Source organism: Magallana gigas, chromosome 4 (assembly GCF_963853765.1).
Source record: "Magallana gigas chromosome 4, xbMagGiga1.1, whole genome shotgun sequence".
Classification (NCBI taxonomy): Eukaryota; Metazoa; Mollusca; class Bivalvia; order Ostreida; family Ostreidae; genus Magallana; species Magallana gigas.
Window position 1 is genome coordinate 7,355,618 of NC_088856.1, and position 24,264 is coordinate 7,379,881.

The following is a 24,264-nucleotide window of genomic DNA, read 5'->3' on the forward strand; positions in this document are numbered from 1 at the left end:
TCCCGCTTTAACTGAGTAGCCTTTGTGACAGACCAAGGCTAGGATTCTTATGAGTAAGACCTGATTTCTTTAAGAGACGATTTAACTTATTTATTTATTTCATCAACATATTTGAAGCAGTCAGTTATAGTAAGTGTTCTATTTTTTGGTATTCTTGAACTTTAATATATAATTTAATAGATGATAATGATATTTTCTGTTAATTGGTACATTTGGCTAATTCTACTTTTTGAGGTTATAATACCTTATTTATGAAAGAATGTATTTTATAAATTATCCCAGTAATTCATAGTTTTGATATCTAAGCTATAGTATCTCATTTCTAATATATGTGAAAGGTTAGTTATTGTTACCATTATGATATTTAATACTTGTAGTTAGAGACTAGCTACCATTGTCAGAGTAATCTGCAGGATTGTGCATGAAACCTTGTTCCATAAACAGGTGATCGTTGCAAAGTTATATTTTTATATTTATTTTATGTATCTTGATAAAATGTAATCTACAAAGGAGTTACATTGAAAGTATATGTTTTTATTTAATTAAATATTGATATTGATAAAGATGTAGAGCATATTTCTATATTTTTGTAAATTGTGTTCAAGGGCAGTAACTCTTCTTGACACTGAAATTATGATCAGAGTTATCCTTCTTTACAAATAGTTTGATTAGTGAACTCTGAGCATTAATGTATTTCATGAATATGTATTTGAATATGATTGTATATTTTTATGCTGAAACTTATGTAAACATTGATCCTTTTTATGCTGATATCTATGAATTATATTACAGGGTTTAAATCCTTTAATCCTATCCATGTATCCGAATAAATGATCGAAGAACCCTTAAGTGGACTTGTTTAATTCTTGGGACAACCCACTATCACATTATCAATCACTTTTTTTTATACAAGTGCTTGAGGACAGAAAGGAACGACCCCCCCCCCCCCCCATTAAATTTTAATTTAATTTAAAATCATCCCCTCTTCTCCTTACATTCGTCAGAGTCCCTGGTGAGTGGAAGGAGAAGGGGACGATTTTGCATGTAATCAGACTGGATATGTTTTTAATTATAGATTTATTAAGTCAAAAATTTATCAATTGAATTTTATGAATTAGAAAATTGATACACTTCATTAAGGTTAACGTTTAATTGTTTTCTGGGTAAAAGTATATATAGAGACATTTTCCGGCAATTAGACCTATCATCATGAATGGCAAGGGTAAAACTAGGTGAACAATAAATATTTCTATTTCTTTTCATAGATAGTGACTATTTTGCAGCAACAACACAATGCTGAATTAATGATAGAATAGTACCTAATTTTCATGTGTTTGGTACATTTAAGTAAAATGACAAATTTTTAGAGAATAAAAAATATTGAAAATGAATGTTTATTCTACTTTTACCCAATTTCTGATGATTGACAAAAAACAGCCGCGCCGAAGTATTTTTTAGTTTTGTGATAAATATTGAATATATATTCGCTTAAAATTCTTGAATTACCAGTGGAATTTTTTACCGCTAAGTAATATATTGATATTTTCATAATCAATCGAGTTCGAAACTGTGCATGAATAATTTCCTCTTTGAGTCACGTGACTGATTCTGAAGATGATACTTTTGGAACAATGACAAATATCTAAATTGTTTACGTGCTGTGGAGTGGAACGGCCTAACGGTGCAGCAGTTTAAAGAATATCACAATATCACAATCTATTATCATGTAATACAGCGTGTGACTTTTTTGCGGGAAACATAATCTGAGGTGTTCTACCAAGAGGGAAAGCAACGAAAATGGCGTCTTCAAGAAATGTGAAGCAACCTCCTGGGGCTGGCATGTTTGATCCAGCGAGTAAACTGCAATCAAACACACTCAAGGTATTTTGGTCGAATAAATTATTTATAAATTTAAAGTGTTTGCAATTTTATAAACAAGCTGTTTCCTTCATGTACAGTGCGAGTCCTTTTAAGTGTTAAAAACTCTTAAACTTGTAGCTTGTACAGTTGCATACTTATAGATACTGTGCCAACTTATTGTACTTTCTGTACCCCCGGAAATAGCGTATTTTGGTTACTAGCCAAAATAATGTTATGTGTTTTTGATAATTATGAGAGAGTCGTCTTATTGTGTATGCCAATGTAGATCTTTTCAATGGATTTGTTCAACTCTTTGCAATCAGCTGGCAATAAACTCTCACCTGAAAAAAAAATAGAAATCTGATTTACAAATATTTGAGGTAAAATTTGAAAAATGCTGAAAAGTAATAAAAGGCTCATATTGAATCACACTAACTAAATTTCAATTTATTCTGTTAGTTTAACCTTGTTAGTTTGAGTTAGTTCCTTATATTTGCATGGATAGACAGTTTTAAAAAAATCTTCGTTGACAGACCAACTTTTTCATTAACCAGATAATATGATGATAATTTTACCGATTTGTAAATATTACAAGTTTAAAAAAAAGATTTTATTAAGATCTTTCTTGTTAAACAAATATTAATAAATTATACTGCATGTCATTTGACTGTATATTATTCAATATTGTACAAAATAGTTTTGAAAAGAAAAAGAAAGTTCAATCTTTTGTGTTTCATAATATGATGTTTTGAGACATAGAATAAGAGGTTATAGAAACCAATGTACATTATACATTATATTTTACATAGCTAATAGACAATTTGTAGAAAACCTCCCTAAAATTGGTCTAGCTGACTAAGTAATCTATACTCAGTCTAGTCATGTTTGATAAATATTCATTAATGTTTCCAGAGACACCCCAAAATGGATTTGAATAAGGCAGATTTGCTGAGATTACTCAGTTATTTGGAAGGAGAACTCCAGGCTCGGGATATAGTCATTGCTACGATGAAGGTACATGTATTTCTGTAACAAGTATTATAGTAAAATTAGTATCAATAGTAATAAATAGTTAGCTTAACCAATGAACCCATCATAGCATATCAGTTGTATGTTGAAATCTGAGTGTTTTGAAAAGTTATGTGAAATCAATCTGGCACAATTTCTTAATCGACACCTATTTAAATCTTCACCACACTCTAACATTTAAGCATTGAATGCTTATTTTTGGATGGTGTCGGTCCTATGACACACAAATGCGGTGCAGACAAATGGAATACCATGCGTTAGCACGGTATGATAATTTGTCTGCACCGCTTGGTGTGTCATAGGACCGACAACATCCAAAAATAAGCATTCAATGCTTATATTTACATTCATGCTGATGTTTTTTTTGTGTGAAATATATGTATATGGTCGCTGTAAAGCCATAATGTACGCTTTCAGTCAGGGATATGAAACATACATGAAACAACCATATAAACATGTTATTTAGTACACTTCCACAGCTAAAATATAGAGCCAGAAACTTTGTAGAGAAAAATCTTTTTATTAAAGGAGTCGATATAATTTAATGAATATTTTTTCAAATTAGTTAGTTGGTTGGACGTTTCATTTAATCTTTAAAAAATAAATATACTCAAAACACGTGGTTACATTTATATTTGTGCTCATGGGGCATGAACTAGCAAAGTGTATTCACAGAACATTGAACGTCGCAGATTTCCAATGCAAACATAAGGGGAAATATACACCGAATGTAAATATATACATATAATAAATAACTCTACTTATAAAGTCTTTTTTCTAACTATAATGATAGACTTCCTTGTTATTTAAACCTAAGGAAGTATGTCTTGTCAAATTTTCCATTTTGAAAATATCTGTATCAAATGATTGTTTTGTATTTTGAAGGTTAAATATCTTAATTAAACATAAGAAAATGCCACAGTACACATGCTGAATGTGAAAACTATATTTCAGGCTGAAAAGGCAAAACAGCTGCTGTATCAGGCCAAATATGGCAGGTTTGGTCTTGGGGATCCGTTTTCTGCATTACAAAGAGATTCTGACAACTTGAAAGACAACTCGTTTGACGAGACAGCCATCAAGTCCATGTACGACAACCAGCTGGCTCAGCTAGAGAATCTGATCGCCACCCAGAGAAAAGCTCAGCTCAAAATGAGAGAGCAGCTGTCTGCTGCCGAAAAACGATATCATAAGGTGAAGGTCATGTTTGTTATTGACAGAGAATCAGTCCTTTGTTACTGTCTTCCTTGGAAGACATTATACAGAGTTGAAATAATTTATCATAGTGATTGGTAGAAGTACATAATGTGATGATTTTTATATATTTCTTCCATTGAAATGGTGTTTGGGGCAAGGGAGATAATTTTTTGGATTATTTAACTTATGTACGACTTGATTTAAAACCAAATTTTTCAATTTTAAGAATAAAAAAAATGAAAAATAATATTAGAATTGCTGTTTATGAAATTGAGGCTATGATTACTTAGTAGTAGAACTAGTTATATTATCTATGGAAAGGTCTGGTTATTTCTTTTGGTTTTAATGCAGATACTATTAATGTGATTTGCTATGGTAATTAAAGGCCAATATCAGTACAACAAAAGTTTGCTAATGTTGTATGCATGTGTTTGTGTAGGTGTGTAATGAGTTGGAAGATGAGAAGAGGAAACATGCTCAGGACACCGCCCAGGGAGATGATGTCACATACATGTTGGAGAAAGAGAGGGAGAGATTAAAACAAGAGGTATAGTAAAAGTACCTAAAAGTCTGTTAATGGGGGTTAACTCTTGTTAAATTTGATTTAATGAATTATAAACATTTTATGATTAAAAAAAAAGGTAAGAAATGACATGTGTTAACATAATGTGCTAGTCTAAGGGATGTTTATTCTTGAGACGAGTCTCAGATGACTAATATTAAAGAAATAAAGTCAAATTTGCTAAATATGCCACTTGTGGTTCAAATAGCATGTGCACTCACTGGAACAAAACATCCCACAAAAAAAATATATTTAATACATGTGTACATTTTTACTGTATATTAATAAAAAAGATTTATAATGAATGGTCTTGTTTAAGATTGAGTATGAGAAAAGCCAGAACAAGAAACTGGAAAAGGATCTTAAGAAGACTTTAGCAAGTCTGGAGGAAGAACGAGCAAACTCCATCAAACACAAACAGGTGGCTGTAATGTTGATCAAAGAACAGAAGAAACTGATCGAAAAGTTGGTCAAAGACCGGGGGAGGATCCAGAAACTAGAACAGCAGCTGCAGGAGGAGCAAGAGAAGACGAGCAATGTGGTGGAGGGACTGGTGATAGAGAGCAAAAAATCACTCAAAATGGAGGCTGTGATGGAGAAGCAGATGAGTGACTTTGACGTGGAGAGAGAACAGCTGAGAGGGAAGCTAGGTCGGGAGGAGGCCAAGAACCGGGAATTATCCAATCAAGTGGAAGCCTTGCAGCATCAGGTGGACCTGCTGCAGAAACAGGTGGCACTGGAGAAAGTCACGTCCGGCAAAGACAGTTTTCAAAGCATTGAGATTAAGTCAACAGTCAAAACACCAGAAAGGGGAGCTAGTAATATGGCTGTTGTCAGTCCTAACATTGGACAGCTTCCAGCCAAGACGGGGAGACACAGTGAGGGGAATCTTAAAGTGTCGGACGTGTCTGACAAAAGTCGTGCAGTGGAGTCTGCTATTCAGAAAGGTGTGCGCTACAGTCATTCTCCGGAGAGAGGGATGCCAGAGGGCTATAGAACGGACTCCCAAGAAATGAGGGTAGTGGCCACAGAGCCTGTGTCTATTGATAGAAACATGGACATGTACCGTGGAGGAGGGAGGTTGGGGCCACAGTCTGGGTCCACAGCTGTGCTGAGTTCTGGAGGGGGCAAGGTACTGACAGTCAATGTGGGACACTCGAGTTCTCCTTCATCTCCTGTCAACATGTCACCGAGGAAAGTGGCAGTCCCAGGGAGGGGGACCCCACCCCCACTACCCCCCAACAAGCCGAGTCTATCTTCACCAGTCACTGCCAGTCCGGTCAGTAAAGTGATCACCCCAGTGTCCCAGGCAGGGTCCCCACGGGGAGTACACATACCAGTCAGTGTTGTGCATAGCTCTGGAACTGTTACCCCTACCCGGGCCTCGCAAGGGGAAGGGAAGGCCACGCCTATTCGGAAGCCTACTCAGGTTTGTGTCAATGCTAAATCATGAACTGTGAACTCATAATTAAACTCTTTTCTTGCCATCATGAAGGTTGTATTTGTTTTGTCAGCAGTTGTTCAAAAAATTGGCTTATAAAGAAATAAGTTCATCTAGGTACATACACATATAGATGTACACATTAGATTTAAGAAATGTAAGAAGACACTATAAGTTTTTAACTTTTGTGTTCGTTTATTTGAGTAAGATCACCAGTGCAAAAGTTTTCCTAATTTTGAGTTCAAACTTGTTTTTTCAAAGATAAAACAAAAACACTTAAAAGTTGTGGCTCTGTTTGAAGTGTTATGCTGGTATATGTTACTATGGAACAGTCTGATATATTAGCTAAAAGTTTGGATACTTTGGGTCGTGCTTGATTAGACAAGGTGCATCATTTGTGGGTTGTGATTTCAGCTTTCTTGAGGCCATTGGTTCCTATAGGTTGTACAGCGGATGTGACTCCTGTTGTGCTGATTTGATGTCTTTCATGTGTGTTGTCAAGAGGTTGGATTGTTTGGCCAGTTGTCCTTGTCAAGGTCAAACAGCCCAATTCTTCATGCCTTGATTTAGTCCAAGTACTGTAGGGATTATATTTTGAGATGCTAATACTCTGTATTGATAGCTTTGTGTATGTGTGTAAACATTTTGTGAAAGCTGAAAAAATTATCATCCTGTTGCTTAAAAATTGTGTTTGTATTGTGGATAACATAAGATGGGGTGAAAAACTGCCAGTAGTGAAAAAGACACCACTGACGGGGATTTTGCTTTTCTTGGGTTGTATCAATCTCAGCATGATAGGGAATTAAACAATTCGAATAGTTTTCTTTTTATCCTGGTTATCTGATAAATTATAAATATCACTCATTTTAATTTCATTGTCAATCATTGAATACAAAAAAACTTTAACTTCTCTGAACTCATATTGACACCATATATCTCCAGTGTATGACCTAGTCAATAGTCATAAGTCATCATACAAATACTACTTGCCTTTATGTATTGGATTTGTTCAGGTCACTCAATACATGGTTTCATATGTGTCCCAATTCATCTATTTTCTTTGTTTTTCAATAGGTTAATCATGATATATACATATTCCAGTCTCTTCCTAGATCATTTTTATTATATATATAGGACCCAGTCTCCCTTACAACAAAATATTTCATGTGATGATTTTAAAAATAATTTATATACATATACATGATATAGTCTTTAGGACCACTTTTATATTGTATTGTATTTTTTAGACGTATATTTGATATTTTGTTCAGAAATCCTGTTTTTACTTTCTGTTTGCTGTTATAAATTGTCAGCTGATATATGTGATGCGGAATACTTTGTGTGGATTTTTTTCACTGCCATTGAGTGACACAAGTTTATGAATATTTAGTCCTACTGCATTTGGTCTGTGGTGAAGAAATGGAAAGAAAGCAAGCTACAATTTGGGTTTTCTTTGGTATTAGTTTCATAAACATAATAAATTTATTATTAATTATATATTGTAATAACTTTAAAAGTATGGGGGTTTTTTTGTCTTTTTTAGAAGAGCTTAATAATTTAAGCAATTTCTAGTGGTTTGAAAACTGCATACTAAAATACTTAAAATAGAATCAAACGATGATATGAGTCATTGCGTATTTTTGCCAAGACTTTACTATCCTGTAAATGGATCTTTCCTAATAAATTAGTTATTGATTTTATGATCACTAGTTGTGTAAAAATCATCGAAATCTCTCACATCAGAACTCTTATAAGAATGTGGTAGCCTAATAAATGGATTTCATTTTTATAAATTTCCCTTTTTTAAATGATTAAAATACCTGTACCAAGTTAAGCAAGGATGCCAAAGAATCACAATTTTATGCTTGATTTTCTGTGAAATATGGCTTGCCAAAATGTTGATGCGTTTGGTATGTACTTCTTTTAGACTGTGTGTTTGTCTTGCTGATAATATATACAAGTTAGAGGATATCATTGCTCTACTGCCATTTGTAAAATGCATTTGTTTTTTGTCAATAAAATTCTTCATCTTAATTGCCTGCCTTTGCTATTTGACTTTCATTTTCGTTTATGACAAAAACTGTCAGTGGATTGAACATCTTTGAAATTATTGTGAAACGTGTATTCATTGTAGCACACAATTTACTGCAGGCAGGATTATAAGTGTATTTTCCTTGATCAGGAGGTGTTTCTAATTTTTTTTGAAATATTTATTTTTGTTTTACATGACAAATTTCCTTATTTATTTATTAAATACACTTTTATTTTATTAAGTGATTGGTTATTTTCTTTTACTTCATTTTTTGTTTACGTGCTTGTTCATTTGTTTTGTGTGACAGATATTCTTCTCATTTCTGTTTTAGTTTGACTTTCTAGTGTTTTTTTTCCTTGATCAGATTTCTTTCTTACATTTTTCACAAAGCTAATGTTTTGTACATTTGTATAGATTAAGGTAACACCAGGAAGTAAACTATAAAAAACACAAAACTTACTGGAGCTCAAACTTTGTATATAAGCAATTGGAGTTGTTTTTATAAGCTTAGGGTCATACAGAAACTAGTATCGGACCCCGGAGTATTTCACCAGGTCCCATTGTATACCGAATAGACCACAAACAGTAAAGTACCCTGTATGAATGACTGTTTTGCAGCACACAATATTATTGATATAGTTCTGTAAGTGAAGCTAAAGGATATCTATTTACCCACAATATCTTCATTTACTGAAGAGCTTTAACATTGCAGTATATAAAGCTGTAATAAGACTAAGAATATATTGAGGTGTTCAAAGGTTACAAAGATTACCAACAGCACACCTGGTCTTATAATATATACAATGGTTCTGATATAACGATAACGAGGTAAATTAGTATCTATAAGCATCCTCTTTGCATGTTTTTACGTACATATATTGAGTGATGTTTGTATGTCGGGTGATTCTCAAGTCATTGACTTAATGCATGTTATTTTCTGTGACAGACTTTCACATTTTATTCCTTGAGATAAGGTGAGAGGAGATGATTGTCTATTTAGATGTTGTCATTTCTCTGTATCTTTCTGTCATAATTGTACTGTTAGCCGAGTTTTGTTTGGTTAATTTGATGATGACTGTAGTCTTTTAGAACCGTATTCTTTTGATTAGTCCTTTTTATTTGTCAAATTGATGAGCTTTTATTATTTTCTCTAATTTGTTGACTTAGCTCCATGTTATTCAGTGAAACTTGTTTGGAAAATAGTTAAATTGATGATTTCCAGGTATAAACAGCAAAAACAAAATACCGTTAATTCCTGCCTGGCAAGTTTCTCTGTATAACACAAGGATTTCATTTACATTTTGTTTTGAATGAACTTCTCGGATCTCATTCTTTTTCCTCTGTCGTTCCTGCTGCATGTTTCTGTCCAGTGTTTTGAGATAACGTTTGTGTGGAGTTTATATCTGTACTCTAGCATTATGATGTCTGACTCTTGCGAATTGTGCATCAAGTTTTACTCAATCATGTTGAGCTTTTTGATATAGTTTTCCATGTGCATCAGTTAATTAAATCCATTTCTTTAATTTTAATTTTTTTGAGAAATTATGCATATTTTACATATATATTTTATCATTACCATGTCCGTGTGTTTGTGCATATTGATATTTGCATGTGCATGCTTTGTCTTGCAGCCCCAAGTAAACAGCAATAATGACTCCACCCCCAATGATCATGTGACTTTGACTGACACCTCTGAGCCTTCTAATGAAACTTTGGAGTTCTTTGGTTCTGAAATGGCTGACCTGCAAAATCTGCTAACTTCCATTATGGCAGGTAATGTATTATAAAACACTGAACCAGAAATATGTCGAGGTACAGTCAGTCTTGCATGTGCTTACTGACTATGAGACATCATTAAACAATCCTCGAACGTACTGCTGAATGATTCATACCCTTTTCAGATTGATTTGTTAACACTTTTGAAGACGGAAATCTTAACAATTGTGTTAATGCCAACACATACAATAAAAAAAGCAGTGTAGTTTTACAACATTTAATTTTATGTTGAATTTATTTCTATATCTCCAAAAACTAAAGTGTTTGGCTATTACATAGGTGGAATGAATTAATTGAACATTTACAAGTATTGCCGCAACTCTAGAAAACATCCCTGAGTTGGTCCACGGTCTTTAAGCACATGAAGGACTGGTTATAAGTTTCTGATGATGGTTATGGTTTAAGGTTTACAAATTTAACTTTGGGGCCTCAGAGATTTTTAGTTTAGTTTAATAAAACCTTTGAAAAAGTCAATACATGCATTATACAAAGAGGCATTACCGGTATGCAGCATTGCAAAGGTAAATGAAAAAATAAATAATTTGGGAAGAACGTGTAAAATGGTTGATAAGTTTCAGCAATTTTTTCACTGCAGCATTTATAAGAACTGCTGGTATAACAATTGTGAAGGCATTAGATATTGATTTGAAATAAACTGAAAAAAGTTACTGGTAGGTTGGGGGGAGGGGGGGGGGGGGTACTGGGAAAAGTGAAACACAAATTGCAACAAACATTCACTCTTTGGAATATGTAGTGAGACACTTAATTGGACCTCAGTATAAATGCAGAATTAAGGTACTCAAAAAATCTTAGATTGAAAGTTGATTTATGATATACATGAACCTTACAAACTGTGAGGTAGTTTTACTTTCTCCCTTGAATAGCATGGACATAAAACAGATATACCAAAGTACTCTTCATTTATTGAATCAGCTAGGTAAAAATATTTAAAATTAATTTTTTTTGTATTGTTCTTTAATCATTGATAGTAGTACTGTACAAATATCAAAAATGGAATCTCTTTGTATTTTGTTAAACTTGTCTCCGTGCTACAGGGCTAAGCGGATCCTCGTCTGATGGAATCGGTATAGAATCCCCACTGTAGCCGCTAGGTCAATCACTCAAAGCAAACAAAATGGCTGCCATTCCAAAGCTTTCTATTCTTACTTAAGGCTGGCTTTTGTAGATATCTTATGCTCTCAGCATTGATGTTTATTCACCAAGATTCAAGGATAACTCTTGAAAATGAAATTTATTATAAATAAATATAAATCCTTTACAACCACTGAAATTTTAAAATTTATTCACATGTTTTATTTAGAAAGGAGGTTGATCATGTGATTAAGCGTTCTAGTTATTATAGGACAATTGTTTGTTTATTGATTTTCACAGTATTACAGACCTAGAAATAAGACAATGTATGTCTATATGCATGCAGACAGACTAGTAGACTTGTACATAGGATGAAATTGGTACGAGTAAAAGAGTCGGTATAGAATACCCTGTATTCTGGGCACTTAATGACCTGGATTGGGGCGGTGTAGTCAGATTCTGTATACACAATGAATTACATTGATATAAGCATTTATATAATGGCCAGACTGAGCATGGCGTACATGCACAATTTTTGATTCATAAAAATGGGTATATCTATTAAGTATACTATTAGTGGAGTATAATCAAGATATGTTGTTTTATCAAGATAATTATAATACAAGCAGATAACTAAACTTTTGTACCAATTTTGAACTTTAACACACATTCTACAAACTTATCTTGCTCCTGTGCTGTGGATCTATTCACTATAACCTCTTACTTACACTGCAGACTTATCTCTGTATCTGTGATCTTTAAAAGATATATATATTTGGTTTATTTTATGAAATAGCAAGCTTGGTTATATATTGATCGAGAACAATTTTTTTGTGAATTGTGAATGACATAGGTGAAAAATGTACATCAGGCCTAAAAAAAAAAAGTTGTGTGTTTAGAGTAACCCGACCTAACATACAAAAATGCCCCTATCCTACCATTTTTAGATGTCTGTTTTTATCCAATTGTGAATTTTATATCATTTCTATTAAAAAATCCATTTTTAAAGATGACACAAACAAACATTCTTAGGATTCATGTAGCAAAAAATATGATAAAAAAAATTCATGAGTGTTACCCTAAAAACACAATTTTTTTTATAGGCCTCAGAGTTAAAGACCTTATTGTATCATAATGGGGCAAATATGTATAGCTTTTAAGTATACCATAGTTTAATTGTACCTGTTAATTGAACATTTCCAAAAAAAAATTTAATAATAAAAGATGTTGTACAAAAGATACACTACTGTATGTACAAATCAATCATATTAATACACGATCAGGCAATTTGCACAAAAACTATGTCCTCAAAATGTGCAAAACAGTAGTATCTTACATAATTACATCGTGCACTGTATAAATAAGAATACTGTTGTCCATTGTGTACACAAATAAAATTCATGATTTAAGTAGCAGTTGACAATGTATGGGTTCCAAACAGAGAAACTCCAGACAGGAATGATTAATTTGACCTTGACCTTGTTGGCTTTTAGATTGTAGGGACACTGCTGTCTGATTGAGACTGTAAGTGACCGTCACCTTTCACATTGTGTCAAGGCCATCACAAGTTAACATCACCTATTTTATTGATTTTCTGTCACCCTAGTTATAAAGCTTATCTTTGGTTAAAACTAAATGTTCTGCTGACAACTAATTATGTTGAATGATTCAAACCGATTTTTGAAAAACCATCTAGCAATAGAACTGAACATTCAAGTAGTCTGGCCTCGTTATACCCAGTAGAAGTGTCCTATTGTTGTATCCTTACTAATCAGTTGAAATAGATTTAAGTAGAGGCCGCTGATTCTGTAATTTTTGGCTTGTAGTTCCCTCTCAAAAGCTCTATAGTAGTCTGTTAATTGGATATCAATCAAAATCCACAAGAACCCCCTGTTTACAGCTTACTGATATGATGTCCCTGCAAATTACAATTACAGCTTAGTTCCTCTAGTTCTAAAGTACATGTACCAGGCACCGGAGAGCTCTCTCTGACTGACCTTCACCCCTGGAGACTTGACCTACTTAAACCAATTGTTAATCTAGCTCTCTGCTTTTCTAGAGTGGCCCTGATTACTGCATGTTTTTTTATTTTTTAGATGAATTGTATTCAGAACACTGCATGCTATGGCTTTAGCTTTTATTTTTATTTCACTTTGCCAAAGCAAGTGCATTATTCTGCAAATAAATATTGAAGATAATTTTTCTAAGATAATTGAAGTTATATGCAGAATGTCTTAAGTTTTTGAATTGTTATTTTAAAACACAATTTCTTTGCAACTCTTTTGACATTTTGTGCAATTTAGCTAAAGAAATAACTAAAATTTTCAAGCTGACTATTTGTTGTATGAATTCTTATTTAAAAGCTGTGAAGTTTCATGCTTAGTTACACTCCTGTGATTTTTATATGATATATACCTCTATCATTAGCTCAAATTTTCTGTCCACAGATTCGGATAATTCACTACATATAGACGGCGCCCCCTCCCTCCCTGCTGATGTGCTTTCCTCGCCTGTTCATAAATTTGCTGCCAATGGAAATTTTTCATCCCTACAGAAATTAATTACAGACACCAACGCTGACGTCAACCTCCCCCTCACTGATGGATCCACCCCACTCATATACGCTGCCAAATATGGTCATGAAGGTCAGAGTCTTTCATCATTGTAATTCAATGATTGGTTAAATAATGCACTTCATTTGGAGTTGGACTCAGGGTAAAGGCTGCACTTTATTTTGAGTGGGAATCATTGTCATGGTTAATTACAGAGAGCTGAGCTGTCTACTTCCTTGTTTTAGAATTACATTGTATACCATTACTCAAGGTCTGTATCAATGGATGCATAACAAGAAAATTACAGCTCTTTAAACTCATTAGGCCTCCAGTTTCCTTGGAAAGCTATAACAGAATTTAAGTATTGATTTCATATTACTTTCATTATACTACTTGATGATGATGATGATGATGATGATGATGATTGTAGACTGTGTACAGCTGCTGTTGGACAGTGGAGCCAGTGTGAGCAGCTTCAGTGACAGTAGATACAGCGCCACACATGCAGCCTCTGCGAATGGTCATGACAGGTACACTGAAATCAACAGTCAGTGGCCAATATAAATTCCAATGCTAATTGCATATTTATGGAAAAATGTTGTATTCCTATTTGTTTTCTTTGTAAGTTTTCAATAGTATTCAGCAAATTAAAAAAAAAAATGGGTAAATGAAACTAGAAATAGGGTCTTTGATACACTTGTGGTAAAGTGATTTACATACCCTGTTAGACGCTGTGGTTCTGTCTTATAGCTGTCTGAAGCTGCTCCTGGACAAGGGAGCTAACCCTGAGGTGGGGGATGGTCAGAACTGGACCCCCCTCCACCTGGCTGCCACCAGTGGACACACCTCCTGCTGCCGACTCTTGCTGGAGCATGGAGCCAGACTCAATGTCTGCTCCACCGTAAGTCTCTATCCACTCATTTCACAACACAGTTCTCTCTTTTTCATTCCAGTGATCTATCCACACAGTTCTGGGGGGTTTTCTTCCAAAAGAAAAAAAAATAAATAAATATTATCATATATTGTTAGGCACAATTCTTTGTCTACATCCATTGTTATTAAATGGGGACCATTATTACTCAAATTTTTTAGATTAATTGTTGCATCATAATTGATATATAGGAAGATTTTTTTAGATATGAACATCATTTACAAACTTAATGTATAATTATGTAGATTTGATTGGTCTTAATAGAAATGAATTTACCATTCTTACAGAGAAGGATTTTATTGTAGCGATAAATTGTATATTGAGATCATGAATTGTGTTTCTTTTGTAGACTACATGGACACCCTTGCACAGTGTTGTCCATGCTGACCAATCAGAATGTCTAGAGTTCCTTTTGAACTTTCACTCCCGGTTACCACAGCAACCAGGTCACGTGACTATACAGGAACTGGTGGAGATCTCAGACAGTGATGGATGGACAGTTATACATGTTGCTGCCTCTAAAAGTTCTACAGTAAGAAGAGTTTATTGTTTAAGATATCATTTAATTTATAGCATTATTGAAAAAAATTTTACATCACAGATTTCCTTTTATGCAACATTTAAATCTATTTGACATCTAAGTTATCTTTTTTAAGGTATAAATCATACATATCCTAGAATTCCCTTTTCACTGCATCTAAAAACAGTATAGGAATTATATGTAATGTGACCATGCCAAGTTTCAGTCTAACTTTGTAGTTTCCATTTTTCAGGATTGTCTCTCGGTCCTCAGTAGATACTGCATCATTGACATCAAGAAGACAGACAGATGGAGGAGAAGTGTTGCTGATGTAGCCACACCTATTTGCAATCAATTTTTGTCTCAATTAGGTAAAAACATGCTTTAATTGAGGCATACCTTTCAGTAATAGATCTCATTAAATTCCTGCAGATTTACACCCATCGTTTGATTACAGGTAGCTCTAGTGTACAGGTCCCTGTGATGATTGAGTTAAGTTACGCACGTCTATCAGGGACAGACAACTCTATCCATGTGCCGGGCCGCTCGTTTGTGGTGGGGTCGGTCCAGCTGACCTCTTCCACGGGCTGGATGGAGCTGGAAGGCATTCTTCAGTCCATGTTAGTCAACTTCTTCCATCAGCTAGACACTGGCCTCAAAACCAAGAAAACGAGTCGGCTCGACCCAGAGATAGCTAGTGACTTGGCCCAGTACAGCCTGGGACTAGGACCCAAAGCCATCCAACACTACTCTATAGGTACAACAGTCTGTCTTACCACTATCACTATTGTACTACAGTAAGCTCTCTTTATTGAAAAAAAGTTTCATGTCAGAAAAGGGTTATTATATATAATAGGACCATTACAATAGCTATATCTACTTATATTCCTTTTGTTCTCAGCAATGCTGAGGGAGAATATAAAGAAGGGAGAGAAAGTATTAATTTGAGAATATTGTAATTATATACAGTGCATGTGATTTTAACTAATACAGTGTCTTCACATTGATTTTGTAGGATCGTATCACTGGGTAGCTGGACTTCATTCAGTAGATAATCTTCCTTACGACATTTTGTGCAATAATCAGTCTCAGTCAATTGGGATTGTTTTAGAAGGTAAGCTATTGTTAGAGATCAGTACATGAAGTCACATTACACAGATAGCAATGACTTTTAAAAAACAATATATGGTCTTCTGTAATGTGATTCTGAAGTATATTTTTGGACACAGTCTTCTGTATTATGATTCTGATGTGCTGTTTCAGGTAATCTGGACACAGTCTCCTGTGACGTATTGTTGGCAGTTCCTGTCCTACAGAATTACCTCAGACTGGTGAGTCACAATGGAACACAAGCAAAACAATTGTCTTATACCTACAATTCTGCTAAAATTAAAAAATTTATCTCAAAAAAAATATTGATTGCATTTTTCAGCAATGAATAAAGATGAAAAGTAGCATTACCATTATTATTTGGGTTTTTTTTATCATTAGTTGGAGCATTACAAGAGTGTTGTGTTCTATGGACCTGAGGCCACAGGGAAGACCTACCTGGCCCACAGAATGGCTCATTTTGTGGCAGTAAGTATTTTGAACTCTGTTATTAATACAGTGAAATGGAGTTGCAAATGCTAGTCCTATACTGCTGAAGATGTTCTCAGAATACACAGTTGTTATATTCATTACTTTTAAGAATTATGCTGCATATATATCTTCATGCAATGGGGAAGCACTCTGATTACATTGATTTTTGTACTTGTAGAAGAAGGAGCAGAAGGAAGGGAGTAGGACCAGCATACACTCTGTGGAGCTGACCGCTGACTTCTCTCACTCTGACCTAGTCAGTGTGCTTCTGTCTACAGGTAAACATAGCTGACTTCTCTCACTCTGACCTAGTCAGTGTGCTACTGTCTACAGGTAAACATAGCTGACTTCTCTCACTCTGACCTAGTCAGTGTGCTTCTGTCTACAGGTAAACATGGCTGACTTCTCTCACTCTGACCTAGTCAGTGTGCTACTGTCTACAGGTAAACATAGCTGACTTTTCTCACTCTGACCTAGTCAGTGTGCTACTGTCTACAGGTAAACATAGCTGACTTCTCTCACTCTGACCTAGTCAGTGTGCTACTGTCTACAGGTAAACATAGCTGACTTCTCTCACTCTGACCTAGTCAGTGTGCTACTGTCTTCAGGTAAACATGGCTGACTTCTCTCCCTCTGACCTAGTCAGTGTGCTACTGTCTACAGGTAAACATGGCTGACTTCTCTCCCTCTGACCTTGTCAGTGTGCTACTGTCTACAGGTAAACATGGCTGACTTTTCTCACTCTGACCTAGTCAGTGTGCTACTGTCTACATGTAAACATGGCTGACTTCTCTCACTCTGACCTAGTCAGTGTGCTCCTCAGTATTCTCAACTCACTCAACCAGAGGTTTGTTCAGCAGAGTAGGTGCTCCCCTCTCTGTGTACACTGGCCAGAGCTTGCCAGGACCCTCTCTGCTGAACAGGCCTCTGTTGTTGTCTGTATACAGCAAGGCAATGACAGTGTCTCATAATGGAGGAGATTATGTGTTTGATGATTGAACAACAAATGACATCTTTCATTTAATTTATTTGTCAAGTTTAGTTCAGATGAACTTCAAATTTGTTCCTCTTGAAAAAAAAAAATTAAATGACAGTTTATATGTGAACAGTTAAGTGCCAGTATTATAAGAGAACATTAATCATGGCCTTGTTTTCCCTCAGGTTGTATGGTGAGGTCAGGGAGTGACTACAGTGAGAATTCTGCCCCTATCCTTGTCCTCAGTAACCTGGAGAGGGTTAAAATGGCCCAGATGTTTGGGAAGTTACTGGCAGCGGTAGAGCACCGGGGTCAGTACCACACCTTTAGCCTGGATGGACAGGTGTCTGACCAGTACTTCCTGGTGGATAAATTCTACCTGATAGCCACCATGAACAAATCAAGGTATTGCAAATACACTATATAATAAAGGATACATGTATGATGAAAACATATCATATTTGAAAAGCAAAGAGAGTTAAAAAATATTGTACTGTAACAACAACCAAATAGAATTTCAAAGAATAACCCCCCCCCCCTTATTTATTATTGTACATATTCATTTATAAATTATGAGTGACTATTACCAACATAACCAGAACAATTTAGCTATAACACAGTATGATGACTCCACAGTAATCTACCTAATTCATACTTAATGCATGTGTATCTATTTCACAGATCCACAGGATTAGATCTGTCTATCCAGCAGCGTTTTAGGTGGGTACACTTCCGGATCGACTTGGAACCAATCCGGAACTTCCTGGCCCGCTACTTCCTGAGGAAGTTCCTCCACGTGGGCGGGGGGCACCTGCCGTCTCCAGACACCCTGGTGTTCCGCGCGGTGGAGTGGGTGCTGTGTGTCTGGCAGAGACTAAACGATGGCCTGGGAAAGCTCGGGATTCCCGATGTCGTTTTCGGTCCCTGTCAGTTCCTTGACTGTCCAATCGAATCAAAGGACCCACATGTTATCCACGAGTAAGAACAGTACTGTAGTTCAGAAGCAGAAATTTTCATTTGGATAAAAGTTTATTTATTTGTAATCTTAAAGTGTTGGGGGATTTAATTTTGTTGTTTCTAGAATAACCACATTGAATATATTGTAGCAATTGTTTGGGAGTTAATTTTGTTGATCATGTTGTCAATGAAGTAATTGTAATGTAATTTAATTCCCGTTGAATATTTTGCTTTTACAATGTTAACATCTTATGCAGAAATAGAGAAGAAAGAAAACTATTGCATCAGTATGCATCTTTAATGCACTTTTCAAAGACACAATATAGTTCAATGAAGGGAGATATTATTTTCATTTGATATTGCATGAGCCTTTAAAAATCAGCTCTCTTTTAAGTCAATTCAAGGAATAGAAAAATTGATACTTGATGACTTTTGACAGGTGGATCTGTGAGTTATGGAACTGTAAGATAGCCCCTGTAGTGAGGGAGGCGGTCATTCGCGGGACCGGTAAAGAGACGTCCAGTGACGGCCAACAGAAGGTGGCCAACACAGCGCTCTACGTCCTGATGCAGAAAGCTGTTGTCCCTGGCTGTCCCCTCAGTGGACAAGGTACAAACTGTCCGTTTGCTGATAAGTATGAAAAGCATGTATATGAACGTAATTGAGTGTATGTTCATGGCTTTAAAAGGAAGAAGCTTTTAATAAATATATCTTCATGTTGGACATAGAATTTAATTTTTGTAACATAGACTGTACATTTTTATGTGTTAATATTTTTCTTATGTATGATGCTTTAACTGATTAATATTAAAAGAGTCTGATTTCTGTTCCAGAGAAGGATGTATACTTGTCTTCGTTCTCGGGAAGCAATGAATTGGACATTCCAATGCGGGTGGACAAGTCCAAGATTCCTGTCCCTAACGGCAATCACCCGCGGCGGTCTCTCGGCACCCCCAGGGAGTCCTCACTGCGACACAAGCACAGGTACATTGTCACAGCATGGTGTCACATAATACAAAATTAGTGACCAGTAAAACCATTCTCAAACAACTTAAGATCAGGAGAATGAAAGTGGATATTTCATGCATGTGCATAATGTATAATTTTCTTCTGGGTATAAATGTGGTAATTACTTATTCATAGAAATTGCTTGTTGTGGAGTAATTTTCAAATGGCTATTACTTAATTTAAAAAAAATGATAATACTTGGTTTACGACATGCCCCCATGCATATTTCTTTGTAGTTTTATAAAACAGATAAGGTGTTTGATTAAAATAGCATCTTTCTTACTGGTTTTATGAATTAATTCTGTGATTTTATAAATGTAAAATGTAGAAATTGAAAAATGATAAATGCTGACATTGAAAACTTGTGCTCTGTAGGTTTTATAATTGGTTGAGTAAAGTTTGACATCAATCAAGGTATTGGAACTCTCTGCTGTGTATGAAATGACTAGCATAATTATTGCTTGGAAGCTTTTAACAGATTACAGATTTATCTAACCCAAACTTTTGGAAAAATTGTATATGTATATTGAAGAGATATCTGACTGTGTTGTTGTAATTTTACAGTAACTGTTTTTGGTTTATGCTTCATAAAAAATATGATCTTTTAATGAAAATTGTGGAACTTGTAAAACTATACACCATTAAACCACATTGTGAGGGCATTGATAAATTATAACAATGTATGATATCATTTTTGGGAGTTGATTTTAATCAACTCTCCTATGCACTTACTCGGGCAAACCGAAAGTGAAACAGTGTTTGGACCTAAGCACAAATCAATACTGCTGACAACACTTAGTTTCTAAAAATGATCGATAAATTCAGATGCAATGTATTCTGAAGCATTGTTTTTCAAGAAAACCTATTTATTAATACCATGAAAATAGTAAGATTTTAAATGTTATAAAAAGTTTAGATATTTTTGAAGTCGTATGTATTCATAAGCTAGACTTCAGTGTACTGGTCTCGATCAACCAGACGCTCGGATGTCTCCGTTAATATCTGACAAAACAGAGAGTCTCTCTTGCTTGTCGGAGATAAACGGAGACAATCAAGCGTTTGGTTGAACAAAACTAGAGTTCAATCTTGCCTGGATCCATACAATTTCTCAGAAATATTTCAATTACTGATACTACTTGCCATGCAAAATCACATATTGCTGATTTTAAAATAAATGATAATCGATAAAATCAACTCCCGTCAGTACTTCAGTACTTTGATTCTAATAATAAAATCGGCTTGGTGGGACAGCATTATTATTTCATATTTATTTAGAGAAATACATGTATTTTCAAATTATTGTATTCATCACATAAGATCAAACTTGAGCTAATATGCTATCACAGGTAAGAGTAACAAGAAAAGGAACATTTATAAATGTGTGCATGTTATCTTATTAATGCAGTCTCAAATGATCTTCATATCATGTCAGAGCTTTTTTAGTCTTAAAATATCCATGGAAAATAAGTAAGGTTGTCAGGTCCAATTTATTGGATATGTTGCCTTTTCTCAATTTTTGTTCCATAATGATTGCTTTTCTCTGTGGAGTACAATTTTTTCTTTTAATTTCATTTTGAAAAAGTTGAATTAAAAAGGAATTGAATCAATCTTCATAACATTTCAAGTATTTAGCACTCATATGTTCTTCTGACATTTTTATTCAGGAAATCATTAGATGAAAAGGAATCAGAACTATTGGGCCAGGGAATAAAGAAACGTAGCAGTTCTGAGACATCCATCAAAAACTCCATCGAGTATGAGGGATCACCAGCTCATGCCAGCAACTTTTCAACTGCTAAAATGCCGAAACTGGAAATACGCACCCCTTTTATTTTCTCTCAGGAGACTCGACCGAGATGGGATGGGGAGACGTCGGGTTATCAGTCGGACACAACGGAACCCCCACTCAGAACATTTTCTTTTTCAGCCATACCAAAGAGTCCAGGGGTCACACTACACAACAGTGCAGGGGATGAAGGTCAGTCTCAACCTACCAGAAGGTCAAGGTCATCTGAAAACTTATTGGACGGTGGAGCAGACTCAAAACCAAAATCTCCATTCTCATTCTCACTAACCACGCCCACATCTTTGCTTTCATCATTTAAATTTCTAGAAACAAAATCAAGAACAAATTCATCACCTGCAGCTTCTGTGCAAAGCTTGAGGTCCCAGTCAGAGTCTTCTTCCTCTGATGTGAATAAATCTGAACTACAGCAAACATATTCTACAAATTCTAACAATAGTCTCACAGGTCACGGCAACAGCAGCTATGGCAACCAGAGGTCATGGCCAGGGAATAGACCACAGAGTGGTGATAAGGCGGGACTGGAGTATACACCACACAGACTGACTCAACCCAACAAGCTACAAACCTCTACAAGGGCCAGCCCACAACCCACACCAAACAGAGTGGCCCCGTCAAACCACCTACAAACACACAACAGCGATAAAGTGCAGCCATCCTCTACCAGTTATGTCAGCCCACAACCCACACAAAACAGAATGGGCCAGCCTAACAATCTACAAACACCCAACAGTTATAAAGTGCAGCCATCCCCCAACAGTTATGTTATTCAGGGACAGAAAGAAAATGTGTATGCACAGAATCAGTCGGCTAGGGGAGATAATCATATTTCGTTTGGTGATAATTCAGAGGGAGAACAGTTTGTTAGGAGCTCAGAGGAACGGCAGAGTTTTACCAGGAAAACTGCAGACAATCCTTTCCTCAGAAACTCTAAACTCAGGAAAAGTATTGAAAAAATCTTGCCAGACTCGCCATTTATTCGAGATTCTGAGGGAAGGAAAAGTCTTGGAAAATCCGAAAGTTCCTTTGGAAGAAATTCATCAACTCAGAAAAATATTGAGAAGACATCGGTAGAAAATCCCTATCTGAAAGACTCAGGTAGATTGATTGGCCAAAGAGGTGTCTATCAATATCAGGAAAGATACGTGGGAGGGGGAATTGATAAGGCAAAAGGAAATCTGGAGAGTGAGTTATAAACTAATGCCAGGTGGATGGTTCTGTGTAGAAATCTGAGAAGCTTTGTTGACTGTGATAAGACTGTTTATGTGTTGTGTTCTACATGTTCATGTTGTAAAAGTGATTGTATTTTATAGACTCTCTCTTTTATTATCATTTTATTTGCTATACATATACATTGTGTATTGAAAACAATCTATTTTCCTAGCAAGCACATACAGTATGTAAAAATTATTTCATTGTACATAAATGAATGTGCTTGTAAGGTGTGTTAGAAATGTTCAAATGTTTTTGTAAAGGTTTTAAGGAGGAATAGGAAAATATGAGATGTTGATTTAAGTGGGACGGATGGTTGTGGCCATAACTGTGATTTTGTCATCTGAATACTCTTGAGTACATTGAGAATTAGGATAAAAATGAACAAAAATAACCCCAAAAATCCATGCGGTCTTAAATTATTACAAAAGTGAGGTACATATACACATGTAGTTACATTCCTCCTTCATGAAAATTTCTGTTCTGTTTTAACTATCAGTAAAAGAACAAATAATATGAGATTCTTCCAGTGTTTCTAAAGGCATGTTTCAGTTATGAAGTCATAAACATATTTTTGTACATGTACCTATATTTTTTTTAATGCTTTTTGTTTTTATTAGTCAGTCGTCTGATTACTGGTATGTTGAAGTCGTTTATCAAGGAATGTGATTTTTTAGCTTTTAGGTGAGATTTTAGAAATTGTCTTATAGTTGTTTGTGTTTCCATATTTGTGTTGTGTTCTGAGCCTTACGCATCAAAACTATTCATTAACTGATATATAGATTTTACATGTAATTTTAAAAAGTGTTTTTTATTGGTCCCCATTACACAGTATCTGGTATACTTTGGGAGGATAGGAGTAGAGAGGATTAAATGCTATGATAGTTCTGTAATAGGTACCCATGTTGTAAAGAGTGTATACATTACTTCCTATTTTACTGATACCACTGGTGTCCTAGACTACAGCCTATTTTCTTACGCAAGAACTCTACTTTAAATTGTGCATTCAAATTATGTTGGAATGAGAGAAGGTTACTTTAAGATTTACAGACCTTCAGAAAAAATACAAGATCTGATTTTCAACAATGTGCTTAAAAGAATTAATTCATACATGGTTTTGTTTTTACACGTTGTCCGTTTTGATCTGTCCAACTGTGTAGAGGGGGGATATATTTCCATTTTGTCAGTGTTAGTATTTTTCTGTTGTTCCACTGTTAGTGTACACATTTCTGTTACTTTGTTGCAGCTTTAATAAATAATGGTGTATTTTTCTACAATGTTGATGTTTTCATCAGGTTGTGACTGTTATCTGTATTGTCTATATATAATGTTATGTTTGTGCCAAGGGGAGGGGGAATAAGATCTGCAATAAAACTAAACACCACTATTACTTGATGTTCTTATTATTAAAAAATGTTGCATTGTGCAAACATATACCTTTAATTAACTTAAAAGAAAGCAGTGTGAAGTGTGAAAAGGGAGCATATTACTTGTCTTCTCTTGATTTTGGGTTTTTTGGTCAAATATTGAAATAGCTGTTCATGTTATGATCCTCGTCATAAGTGTTACAGAAATTGATTGCTGTCTAAGATTGCTGTCTAAGATTGCTGTCTAAGATGAGGTTACATGAACTTGGGACTGGTATGAAATAGGTATTCAAATGACATGGAACAATTTTGCTCATCTTCATGGGATGCGAATTTGGTGGACGATACCAATTGGCGAAAGTTGGCT

The 24,264-nt window shown here is 35.1% G+C and overlaps 1 protein-coding gene across 2 annotated transcripts; it reads left to right on the top strand.

The window, feature by feature from the left end:
* The first annotated feature begins 1,570 nt into the window (after positions 1–1,570).
* Positions 1,571–23,917, top strand: LOC105326668 (cortactin-binding protein 2). Of its 2 annotated transcripts, XM_034451521.2 has the most exons (22): positions 1,571–1,881; positions 2,773–2,874; positions 3,844–4,083; positions 4,526–4,633; positions 4,968–6,077; positions 9,753–9,894; positions 10,953–10,982; positions 13,437–13,634; positions 13,972–14,071; positions 14,292–14,442; positions 14,822–15,004; positions 15,246–15,363; positions 15,450–15,749; positions 16,008–16,106; positions 16,256–16,323; positions 16,484–16,570; positions 16,752–16,851; positions 17,735–17,954; positions 18,231–18,527; positions 18,946–19,115; positions 19,340–19,490; positions 21,179–23,917. In XM_034451521.2, exons 1-22 carry the CDS (start codon positions 1,798–1,800, stop codon positions 22,512–22,514), a joined length of 5,394 nt encoding a protein of 1,797 aa, XP_034307412.2. In that variant the 5' UTR covers positions 1,571–1,797; the 3' UTR covers positions 22,515–23,917. The 2 variants fall into 2 exon arrangements, with proteins under 2 accessions (XP_034307412.2, XP_034307413.2); XM_034451522.2 differs by lacking the exon at positions 10,953–10,982.
* The last annotated feature ends 347 nt before the right edge of the window (positions 23,918–24,264 follow it).